At 43.3% G+C, this 13,131-nt stretch overlaps 1 protein-coding gene across 1 annotated transcript in view; it reads left to right on the forward strand.

The window, feature by feature from the left end:
* LOC126187897 (nephrin-like) overlaps positions 1-13,131 on the forward strand; it is an 878,271-nt gene that overhangs the window by 355,928 nt on the left and 509,212 nt on the right. Inside the window, exon 2 of the mRNA XM_049929248.1 lies at positions 7,004-7,136. Coding sequence (XP_049785205.1) covers positions 7,004-7,136 — 133 coding nt within the window. The remainder of the gene's footprint in view (positions 1-7,003; positions 7,137-13,131) is intronic.

Here is a 13,131-nt window from a genome sequence, read left to right on the forward strand (position 1 = left end):
GAAATACAGAAAATCAGGCGAACTGATAAGATAAAGAATGAGGATGTTCTGCGCCGCATTGGAGAGGAAAGGAATATGTGGGAAACAGTGTCATGAAGAAGGGACAGGTTGATAGGACATCTGTTAAGACACCAGTGAATGGTACTAGAAGGAACGGTAGAGGGCAAAAACTGCAGAAGAAGACAGAGACTGGAATGCGTCCAGCAAATAATTGAGGATGCAGGTTGAAAATGCTAGTCTGAGATGGAGAGGTTGGCATAGGAGAGTAATTCGTGGCGGGTCGCAGCAAAGCAACCAGAAGACATAAAGAAAAAGTTGACTTCGCTCCAGAGCCCAAGCATCTACCAACAGTACCTTCCCTGATTTCGGTTCTTGACGTTGCCATTCCTCCACTGACGTTCAGGCACATCATTTGAAGGTGTTCGTCATACATTCGAAGGGTGATCACATCCAACGCTAAAGTCCTATAATAGGTGTCCAGACACTGTTGTCGCAATACGTGTGTGACATGGTCGCAAAACCTCACGGGAGGAGAGAAGTGGCGGATAGAACGGACCAGGACCTCCGCGTCTTGCCGTCAGTGGCAGCGGCGGGGCCGCCGCCTGTTGACCTAATTGTCCCCAGTTGGCGGTGGAAGACTGCGACACAAGCGACCCCGGCATTCCTCGGCGCCGTCCCACGGGCAATTACACGCTCGTAGTGGCGGTGGTGGCAGCGCGCGGGGCCAGAAGCGGACAGCCGTAGTGGGGGAGACACGGGCGGAAGCTCACAGTGCGGCCTGCCTGGCGGGGCGACACACGTACGACCCGGACGCGGACGCCGGCTGACCCCGCGTCTGTCTGCTCACAAAAAGACTTCAAACGCACCGTCTGGCCGGCCCAGGCAAATTGTGTCAATGGACGTGTGAACGACCGATCGGTAACACACCGTAGACCCCGAGACACGTCGTCACCTTTATGTTGGATGTGCGTGTCTTTTCCTTTGAATATTGAAAGTAATTGTTTGTATGGTTCTTAACACTCAGTACACTAGCTGGGTGATGAGTCAAGACAGATTAAATCCACGCAGGGACTTACAACCGTGGATATAGCACAGCGACCAAGCGGAGTGTGGTTTTAAGGCTACTTTTGCGTATGAAGCTGCCTGTTGTAGCTGTGGTCTGTCCGAAGACTGATTAGATGCAGCTCTCCAAGCTACTCTATCCTGTGTGACCCCTTCATCTCCTAACTAGCGTATCCTACATCCTTTTGAATTTGCTTATCGTACTCTTGTCTTGGACTCCTTCCACGATTTTTACTCTCCACAATTACCTCCACTACTAAATCAATGATCCATTGACGTCTCAGAGTGTGTCCTATCAATCGATCCCTTCTTTTGGTCAAGTTGTGCCACAAATTTCTTGTCTCCCCAATTCTATTTAGTACTTCCGCAATATATAGGTGATCTACCCATTTAATCTTCAACATTTTGCTGTAGCACCATATTTAGAAAGCTTCTACTTTCATTTTGCCTTAATTGTTCATCATTCATGTTTCTTTTTCATACATGGCTATACTCCAGAGAAATACTTTCGCACCGAGCGAGGTGGCGCAGTGGATAGCACACTGGACTAGCATTCGGAAGGACGACGGTTCAATCCCACGTCCGGCCATCCTGAGTTAGGTTTTCCGTGATTTCCCTAAACCGCTCCAGGCAAATGCCGTGATGGTTCCTTTGAAAGGGCACGGCCGACTTCCTTCCCCATCCTTCCCTAATCCTATGAGACCGACGCCCTCGCTGTTTGGTCTCTTCCCCCAAACAACCAACCAACCAAAAACTTTCAGAACAGACATCCTAACACTTAAATCTTAATTCGATGTTAACAAATTTCTCTTCTTCATAAATTCTTTTCTTGGCATTGACAGTCTACGTTTTATGTCCCCTCTACTTCGGTGTCATGCTGCCCAAATAGCAAAACACTTGTACTACTTTAAGTGTCTCGTCTCCTGATTTAATTCTGTTAGCATCGCCTGATTTATTTCGTCTACCTTCCATTATCTTTCTTTTGTTTTTGTTGATTTTCACCTTATATCCGCCTTTCAAGACAATGAGCATTCCGTTCAACTACTCTTCCAAGTCCTTTGCTGCCTCTGACAAATTTACGATATCATCGGCAAAGTTCACAATGTTTTTAAAAAAAAAGCGATGTCACATAAAACTACGACGTTTCAGTCACTGCAATAATCAGACCATCTCTAAGAACTTACAAAAGGTCAATATCATACACAATAAAAGCTATTCCCAAGTGGTTAAATCACACACTGGGCAGATCCCCAATCTACACGTCACGCAATACGATGCACAAAGAGTTGAATTACGACAATACACGTAACAAAGTTTACACGATTCACAGAGAAGTGACACACAGATTTTTCTCCCCCCCCCCCCACCCTCCCCCACCCCTGCCACTCCCATTCACCGCCCTTTCCGCCTCTAGAGTAACTGACGATTGTGTCAACATGAAGGACATCTACATCTACATTTAGCCTGTGCAAGCGCCTGAGAAGTGTATGGCGGGGGGTACCTCCCATTCTACAAGGTAGGGCAAATAAAAGTGGCCCGGCGGAGCAAAAGACCTGCAGTTACTTGCAACAGCATGGGGTAACGAGCCGGCCGGAGCCTGAGGCACATTTACACAGTCTTCACGCCTCACAGAGTTGTTAGCAGAAGTCACTCTGCTCGTAGAGGTCACATGATGTGTCAGTGAACGATTACTTTGTCTGGGGAGCCGTCCACTCGAGAGTGTACCGCAACAACCCTCATAGCCTCCAAGAACTGCAGCAGAATATTTCGGGTGAGGATGCTGCAATTAAATCAGTCCAGCTTCGATCCAGCTTCAGAAACTTTCATACCAGGACCTAAAAGTGCCAAGAGATAAATAGCGCTCACTTTCTACATCCGCTATAGTCACGTTAGTAGTGTATTTCCTTTCCTCTATGTTTCTTCGTACCCTGGAACTCTGTTCTTCAGGCCACTTCTGTTTGTCCAACCCTGCAACCCTGTAGTAACCACTAGAGTTTCTTCGTATTCCGTTTACGTATAAAGTGTCTTAAGTTTAACCTTGCTTCCGGGATACCTATGGGAGTAATTGGGACTGTACTATATTTCTAGACTCCTCACTTAAAAATAGTTCCTGAAACTTCGTAGCTAGACTTTTACAGACATTTGGGATCTGTATGCCAGCGACTGCCAGATCAGATTTTCCGGCCATGGGACAAACAAATTTGTAACCATTCGTTTTGCCCTTTATATGTAATAATTGAATATTCCCTCTTAGTCCTATGAGATATGGTTCCCACAGACGGGATGGGCCGTAAGAGCGTTTTTTAAGCTCGTTCGCAGGCTTATTGAATCTTCCTAATATTCTACTAATTAAACGAAGTCTGTTAACTTTTGTTCTTACGACTGAGCCTATATGAAAGTTTTATTTCTTATCACTAGCAGCTAGATATTCCTGTTACATATACATTAAGATTTTCTCTAACGTGAACCATATAACTTCGATAGAAATACTCGATGATTATTTCATCGTACAACATACTTCATATGTTGCCATTTAAAACATAAGAAAAATAATTTGTTCATTCTTAATCGTGCTCTAAAATTCCTCTTACTACCTGCTAGAACTTATAGAGGGGATTCAGGAGATAACATTTTGAACTGGAACCTATGACCTGAAATGCACCGTTTCTCTGCTACAACCATTTGAAAATATGCTGGTAACGCTACCACTTTTACAAGCAATTTATTAGTCGTGATCCAGAACGTTACTTGTTTTACAGCTCCACTCATTAATGACCAAAGAAATCGTACTGGTGTACTCTTTGACAGGCTCCTTTCAACGTGAGGCAGCACTGCCTCTTCCTATCTGGGCGTGCGGCGTCTCTTTGGAGCACCACAGTCACCAATGCTGACGGTGAAGCTACCACTTTCTCGAAACGTTGCGTATCTGTGGCGAAAAGGGTATGCGATGGAGTCGGATGTTGCGGATAGGGATCTTGGTAAAGGCGACAAGTAGTTCTTCCGCTACCATGAGCTTCCCCGTGCAGAAGGATCACGCCTATGTATTCTGCAAATGTGAAAGACTCACAGACAGGCGGATGAGGCTCCAACCAAATAACATCAGCTGATCCGACGTAAGCATCCTCACACTCAACTTCCACCGTGTCTACCCTGTTGCATACCTACCTAGAAAACATATTTTCAGACGTCTGTAGCATGCGAGCGGCACATTTCCTAACATGGGTTCCATTTCAAAATACTGTCTACTCACTCCTCTCTACAAGGTATAGAGGTTCGTAAGGGAAATTTTAAAGCACTCTATATATATAACCTCTACATGTTTCATCTTACGCTCTTCAGAAATATATGTACGAGTAATTGTACATCAATATGGATTCCGGAAACAGCGAACGTATGAGACCCAACTCGCTTTATTTGTTCATGAGTCGCCCACTGCTTGAATACTGCTCAGCAGTGTGGGATCCGTACCAGATAGGGTTGATACAAGACATAGAGAAGATCCAACGGAGAGCAGCGCGCTTCGTTACAGGATCATTTAGTAATCACGAAAGCGTTACGGAGATGATAGATAAACTCCAGTGGAAGACTCTGCAGGAGAGACGCTCAGTAGCTCGGTACGGGCTTTTGTCAAAGTTTCTAGAACATACCTTCACCGAAGAGTCAAGCAGTATATTGCTCCCTCCTACGTATATCTCGCGAAGAGACCATGAGTATAAAATCAGAGAGATTAGAGCCCACACAGACGCATACCGACAATCCTTCTTTCCACGAACAATACGAGACTGGAATAGAAGGGAGAACCGATAGAGGTACTGAAGGTACCCTCCGCCACACACCGTCAGGTGGCTTGCGGAGTATGGACGTAGATGTAGATGTAGACCCAGAAAATATTATATACAGGCTCCCTGGTAGAAGCCATTTTCCTTTACTTCCGGAAGGCTTTCGATACAGTTCCGCACTATCGCCTGATAAACAAAGTAAGAGCCTACGGAATGTCAGACCAGCTGTGTGGCTGGAGTGAAGAGGTTTTAGCAAACAGAACACAGCATGTTGTTCTCAATGGAGAGACGTCTACAGACGTTAAAGTAACTTCTGGCGTGCCACAGGGGAGTGTTATGGGACCATTGTTTTTCACAATATATATAAATGACCTAGTAGATAGTGTCGGAAGTTCCATGCGGCTTTTCGCGGATGATGCTGTAGTATACAGAGAAGTGGCAGCATTAGAAAATTGCATCGAAATGCAGGAAGATCTGCAACGGATAGGCGCTTGGTGCAGGGAGTGGCAACTGACTCTTAACATAGACAAATGTAATGTATTTGGGATACATAGAAAGAAGGATCCTTTATTGTATGACTATGTGATAGCGGAACAAAAATTGGTAGCAGTTACTTCTGTAAAATATCTGGGAGTATGCGTGCGGAACGATTTGAAGTGGAATGATCATATAAAATTAATTGTTGGTAAGGCAGGTGCCAGGTTGAGATTCATTGGGAGAGTCCTTATAAAATGTAGTCCATCAACAAAGGAGATAGCTTTCAAGACACTCGATCGACCTATACTTGAGTATTGCTCATCAGTGTGGGATCCGTACCAGGTCGGGTTGACAAAGGAGATAGAGAAGACCCAACGAAGAGCGGCGCGTTTCGTCAGCGGGTTATTTGGTAAGCGTGATAGCGTTACGGAGATGTTTAGCAAACTCAATTGGCAGACTCTGCCAGAGAGGCGCTCAGCATCGTGGTGTAGCTTGTTGTACAGTTTTCGAGAGGGTGCGTTTCTGGATGAGGTATCGAATATATTGCTTCCCCTCACTTATACCTCCCGATGAGATCACGAATGTAAAATTAGAGAGATTCGAGATCGCACGGAGGCTTTCCGGCAATCGTTCTTCCCGCGAACCATACGCGACTGGTACAAGAAAGGGAGGTAATGACAATGGCACGTAAAGTGCCCTCTGCCACACACCATTGGGTGGCTTGCGGAGTATAAATGTAGATGTAGAATTTAGTTTGAGTGTGTTTTAATGTTAAAAATGGACACAGCAGACAAAATTTTCGATGGATATCATTTATGACTCTTTTTGAATCACTGGGAGGGCCTAGTATTTTGCTTACATTTTTAAGCATCAACTAAACCGAACATGTGCCACACAGTAAATTCGATAACAAATGCAAATGTACTACAGCGTTCTGACTGGCACGTTGATGCATTTGATAGCTTGCAGTTTTTCGATAAAGTCTGTATTTTATCATTTAAAAACTTCATTATATACTTTTGGAATCTGATGATTGTTGCATGAGGATCTTCAGGAATGGAGGTACTTAGTGGCTTGCAGGCTGAGAAACTAATAAAGCCAGTACGTATGACAGCAGCCCTGCTTCCTCAGTTTTATTGGTACTAACTGAGGAAGTCGATACACAATCTAATGCTCTCAAATTATATCAGAATGATCTTAAGAACTCAAGAAGGGTAAGGGGAGGGGTGCTATTGCACTCCATCATATAGCCCCTCTCGGACATCCTTTGAAATACCTGTCACAAATGGGAAGCCATCTGTCTAAAATTGCTGGCCTCGGACCAAGCCCGAAACAGTTTCCCGAAATCAATCAATTAAGTGCTCGCACTTTAGACTGGCTCCCCGACACTGTCACTACCCCGTGGAGTTCAAGGAAGGACTCATTTGGATGAACCAAGGTACTAAACGTTTGCCTTTAATTTAATTGCTAATGAGTGCGTCTACTTCAGAGAAATAGAATGCCTTTTATGAATGCTACACGTTAACTATACAGATCAAGGTAACTCGATTCCTGACATCATTATTGCAACGTTGAAGTGAAACATTTTAGTTATTTCTTAGGTTTTCTAGCACTGCAAGGTTCCTCAAATACTGTATTATTGTAGTCTATAGTGTTGTTAACCATGTGTTTGTATTTCTTTACAGTGGGAAACTACCCGATTGTGGAGGCAGTGCTGGGGGGTACGGCACGGTTACCGTGCGATATCTCACCACCAGCTGACAATGACTCTTTCACGCTGGTCATCTGGTTCAAGGAAGAGGCAACACCCATTTACAGGTGAGCCAATTCCCAAGTTATCTTTCAAACGTGACACAGAAAAGCTTGTTCACGTAGTGCACTCTGAAGCTTATATAATTGAAAAATTATAGCTGTAAACTAGAAGTCTTAGGCAACTCGTCATGAATCATCCACCGAAAGTATGCAATTGTCAGAAAATATTCCTCCAGAGATGGTGTAAGTGCTAATGAAATGTACCTGTCGGTTTGTAAGTGCACGATTTCTAATCACTACATTTTCCGCCAACCCGCGACAATTCAGCGCGAACTGTTGCATCTAACTTTTGAAAGCGAACAACTGTTCCAGTTGTTCTCATGTGACTACACTAGATACTACCCCTGTGTGTCATTTATTACCAGTATCAGCGAGATAATAATTCGTAAAAAGCGAGTACAACAGAGACTTCGAGATTGTTGCAACTGAATTAACGAAATTCAGAAAAAAGCTACTACCATCTCTCCCAGATGTTACTCTAAAGTTTCTGTTCTGTAATTAATCTAACAAAAACGCTACAAGCCACTCTTCACAATTTTTGTTAGTTCTTATACAGTTATATCAGCACTACCGAACAGAATCTAAAGTAAGGAAACTGTAGAAAGATTAACACTCTGATTTACGAACATTTAGAAATAAAGGAAGACTTGGCAAGTAAGATGAAAAATTTGTGACAATATTATGAAAACCTTATCTGAAGAGGTTACTGTCCTTTAGGTCCTATTAAATGTTTTAGTTCCTAACAGTCTGTTAGTACCTGACACTGGATGAGTGCGTTTACAGTACATTTTACGCTGTCGTTCACGCTTTGTTACACTGTGGATGACAGTACCTGACACTGTAGTTATATCAGCCTACATTGTACTTAGACTATATGAGTCTAACTAGAGTGGGAGAAGATACACTTTTACTGTATGATAATTTATTATTCATGAATGATAATGTGTGCAAAATGTCTCTCTAATTTTTAGGCCATCTCTTTGCCATGAATCTGACATTTTTTCGGTGTTTCATTTTTATTCAACATATTCTTGTTTCTAACTGAAACTTCTTACTGAGCGTGTTTGCTGGAAAATATGAACGAATAAAAATATCGGAGATCATTGCAACCGAACAGAACGAAGTTTAGTGCTTCAGTTATCACCGACAACGGATCATCGACACTGAAACATTTTTCAAACGAACCATAACACTATGTGTCTCAAGCAGCTTTTTGTACCAAAGAAAAAAATGTTGATTTTCAAATTGAGATTTTACCGACTGAGAGCCCAGTTTCTTAGAATGAAGCTTCCACTCTGCACCGGAATGTACGCTGTTGTGGAACTACTTGACAACTTAAAACTAGGAGTCAATGAGGAACTCGAATATAGAAAACCTTCTTACGACTGTTATCCAGGCATGACATGACCTGTCTTCACAGTCTTGTTTCTCCCAGACCACTCTCCCGTAATTTAGGTGTTGCGTTTTTCAATGGTAATCAAAACGATTTAGTTGTTGTTGTGTGGTCTTCAGTCCTGAGACTGGTTTGATGCAGCTCTCCATGCTACCCTATCCTGTGCAAGTTTCTTCATCTCCCAGTACCTACTGCAACATACATCCATCTGAATTTGCTTAGTGTATTCATCTCTTGGTCTCCCTCTACGGTTTTTACCCTCCACGCTGCCCTCCAATACTAAATTGGTGCTCCCTTAATGCCTCAGAACATGTCCTACCAACCAATCCCTTCTTCTAGTCAAGTTGTGACACAAACTTCTCTCCTCCCCAATTCTATTTAATACCTCCTCATCAGGTATGTGATCTACACATCCAATCTTTAGCATTCTTCTGTAGCACCACATTTCGAAAGCTTCTATTCTCTTCCTGTCCAGACTATTTATCGTCCAAGTTTCACTTCCATACATGGCTACACTCCATTCAAATACTTTCAGAAACGACTTCCTGACACTTAAATCTATACTCGATGTTAACAAATTTCTCATCTTCAGAAACGCTTTCCTTGCCATTGCCAGTCTGCATTTTATATCTTCTCTACTTCGACCATCATCAGTTATTTTGCTCCCCAAATAGTAAAACTCCTTTACTACTTTTAAGTGTCTCATTTCCTAATCTAATTCCCTCAGCATCACCCGACTTAATTCGACTACATTCCATTATCCTCGTTTTGCTTTTGTTGATGTTCATCTTATATCCTCCTTTCAAGACACTTTCCATTCCGTTCAACTGCTCTTCCAAGTCCTTTTCTGTCTCAGACAGAATTACAATGTCATCGGCGAACCTCAAACTTTTTATTTCTTCTCCGTGGATTTTAATATCTACTCCGAATTTTTCATTTGTTTCCTTTACTGCTTGCTCAATATAAAGATTGAATAACTTTGGGGTGGGGCTATAACCCTGTCTCACTCCCTTCCCAACCACTGCTTCCCTTTCATGCCCCTCGACTCTTATTACTGCCATGTGGTTTCTGTACAAATTGTAAATAGCCTTTCGCTCCCTGTATTTTACCGCTGCCACCTTAAGAATTTCAAAGTGAGTATTCCAGTCAACATTGTCAAAAGCTTTCTCTAAGTCTACTAATGCTAGTTGTTGTTGTTGTTTTTGGGGAAGGAGACCAGACAGCGAGGTCATCGGTCTCATCGGATTAGGGAAGGATGGGGAAGGAAGTCGGCCGTGCCCTTTGAAAGGAACCATCCCGGTATTTGCCTGGAGCGATTTAGGGAAATCACGGAAAACCTAAATCAGGATTGCCGGACGCGGGATTGAACCGTCGTCCTCCCGAATGCGAGTCCAGTGTCTAACCACTGCGCCACCTCGCTCGGTACAAATGCTAGAAACGTAGGTTTGCCTTTCCTTAATCTTTCTTTTTACATAAGTCGTAAGGTCAGTATTGCCTCATGTGTTCCAATATTTCTACGGAATCCTAACTGATCTTCCCCGAGGTCGGCTTCTACCAGTTTTTCCATTCGTCTGTAAAGAATTCGTGTTAGTATTTTGCAGCTGTGACTTATTAAACTGATAGTTCGGTAATTTTCACATCTGTCAACACCTGTTTTCTTTGGGATTGGAATATTGATATTCTTCTTGAAGTCTGAGGGTATTTCGCCTGTCGCATACATCTTGCTCACCAGATGGTAGAGTCGTGTCAGGACTGGCTCTCCCAAGCTCGTCAGTATTTCTAATGGAATATTGTCTACTCCCGAGGCCTTGTTTCCACTTAGGTCTTTCAGTGCTCTGTCAAACTCTTCACGCAGTATCGTATCTCCCATTTCATCTTCATCTACATTCTCTTCCATTTCCATAATATTGTCCTCAAGTACATCGCCCTTGTATGGACCCTCTATATACTCCTTCCACCTTTCTGCTTGCCCTTCTTTGCTTAGAACTGGGTTTCCATCTGAGCTCTTGATATTCATACAACTGGTTCTCTTTTCTCCAAAGATCTCTTTACTTTTCCTGTAGGCAGTATCTATCTTACCCCTAGTGAGATAAGCCTCTACATCCTTACATTTGTCCTCTAGCCGTCCCTGCTTAGCCATTTTGCACTACCTGTCAATCTCATTTTTGAGACGTTCGTATTTTTGTATTCCATTTTGCCTGCTTCATTTACTGCAATTTTATATTTTCTCCTTTCATCAATTAAATTCAATATTTCTTCTGTTACCCAAGGAGTACTACTAGCCCTTGCCTTTTTACCTACTTGATCTTCTGCTGCCTTCACTATTTCATCTCTCAGAGCTATCTTCTTCTACTGTATCTCTACATCTACATCTACATCTACATCTACATCTACATCTACATGGCTTCTCTGCAATTCACATTTAAGTGCTTGGCAGAGGGTTCATCGAACCACAATCATACTATCTCTCTACCATTCCACTCCCGAACAGCGCGCGGGAAAAACGATCACCTAAACCTTTCTGTTCGAGCTCCGATTTCTCTTGTTTTATTTTGATGATCATTCCTACCTATGAAGGTTGGGCTCAACAAAATATTTTCGCATTCGGAAGAGAAAATTGGTGACCGAAATTTCGTAAATAGATCTCGCAGCGACAAAAAAGGTCTTTGCTGTAATGACTTCCATCCCAACTCGCGTATCATATCTGCCACACTCTCTCCCCTATTACGTGATAATACAAAACGAGCTCACCCTTTCAATGTCCTCCGTCAATCCCACCTGGTAAGGATCCCACACCGCGCAGCAATATTCTAACAGAGGACGAACGAGTGTAGTGTAAGCTGTCTCTTTAGTGGACTTGTTGCATCTTCTAAGTGTCCTGCCAATGAAACGCAACCTTTAGCTCGCCTTCCCCACAATATTATCTCTGTGATCTTTCCAACTGAAGTTGTTCGTAATTTTAACACCTAGGTACTTAGCTGAATTGACAGTCTTGAGAATTGTACTATTTATCAAGTATTCGAATTCCAAAAAATGGCTCTGAGCGCTATGGGACTTAACAGCTGTGGTCATCAGTCCCCTAGAACTTAGAACTACTTAAACCTAACTAACCTAATGACATCACACATATCCATGCCCGAGGCAGGATTCGAGCCTGCGACCGTAGCAGTCGCGCGGTTCCGGACTGCGCGCCTAGAACCGCGAGACCACCACGGCCGGCAATCGAATTCCAACGGATTTCTTTTGGAACTCATGAAACGCAACCTTTGGCTCGCCTTCCCCACAATATTATCTCTGTGGTCTTTCCAACTGAAGTTGTTCGTAATTTTAACACCTAGGTACTTAGTTGAACTGACAGCCTTGAGAATTGTACTGTTTATCAAGTAATCGAATTCCAACGGATTTCTTTTGGAACTCATATGGACCACCTTACACTTTTCGTTATTTAGCGTCAACTGCCACCTGCCACACCATACAGCAATATTTTCTAAATCGCTTTGCAACTGATACTGGTCTTCGGATGACCTTACTAGACGGTAAATTACAGCATCATCTGCGAACAACCTAAGAGAACTGCTCAGATTGTCTGCCTGGTCATTTATATAGATCAGGAACAGCAGAGGTCCCAGGACGCTTCCCTGGGGAACACCTGATATCACTTCAGTTTTACTCGATCATTTGCCGTCTGTTACTACGAACTGCGACCTTCCTGACAGGAAATCACGAATCCAGTCACGAATCCAGTCGCACAACTGAGACGATACCCCATAGGCCCACAGCTTGATTAGAAGTCGCTTGTGAGGAACGGTGTCAAAAGGTTTCCGGAAATCTAGAAATACGGAAGCAACTTGAGATCCCCTGTCGATAGTGGCCATTACTTCGTGCGAATAAAGAGCTATCTGCGTTGCACAAGAACCATGTTTTCTGAAACCATGCTGATTACGTATCAATAGATCGTTCCCTTCGAGGTGATTCATAATGTTAGAATACAGTATATGCTCCAAAACCCTACTGCAAACCGACGTCAGTGATATAGGTCTGTAGTTCGATGGATTACTCCTACTACCCTTCTGAAACACTGGTGCGACCTGCGCAATTTTCCAATCTGTAGGTACAGATCTATCGGCGAGCGAGCGGTTGTATATGATTGCTAAGTAGGGAGCTATTGTATCAGCGTAATCTGAAAGGAACCTAATCGGTATACAATCTGGACCTGAAGACTTGCCAGTCTCAAGCGATTTGAGTTGCTTCGCAACCCCTAAGGTATCTACGTCTAAGAAACTCATGCTAGCAGCTGTTCGTGTTTCAAATTCTATAATATTCCATTCGTTTTCCCTGGTGAAGGAATTTCGGAAAACTGCGTTCAATAACTCCGCTTTAGCGGCACAGTCGTCGGTAACAGTACCATCGGCACTGCGCAGCGAAGGTATTGACTGCGTCTTGCCGCTTGTGTACCTTACATACGACCAGAATTTCTTTGGATTTTCTACCAAATTTCCAGACAATGTTTCGTTGTGGAACCTATTAAAGGCATCTCGCATTGAAGTCCGTGCGAAATTTCACGCGTCTGTAAATTTTAGCCAATCTTCGGGATTTCGCGTTCTTCTG

The sequence above is a fragment of the Schistocerca cancellata genome, chromosome 5 (assembly GCF_023864275.1).
Source record: "Schistocerca cancellata isolate TAMUIC-IGC-003103 chromosome 5, iqSchCanc2.1, whole genome shotgun sequence".
In the NCBI taxonomy this organism is placed as follows: domain Eukaryota; kingdom Metazoa; phylum Arthropoda; class Insecta; order Orthoptera; family Acrididae; genus Schistocerca; species Schistocerca cancellata.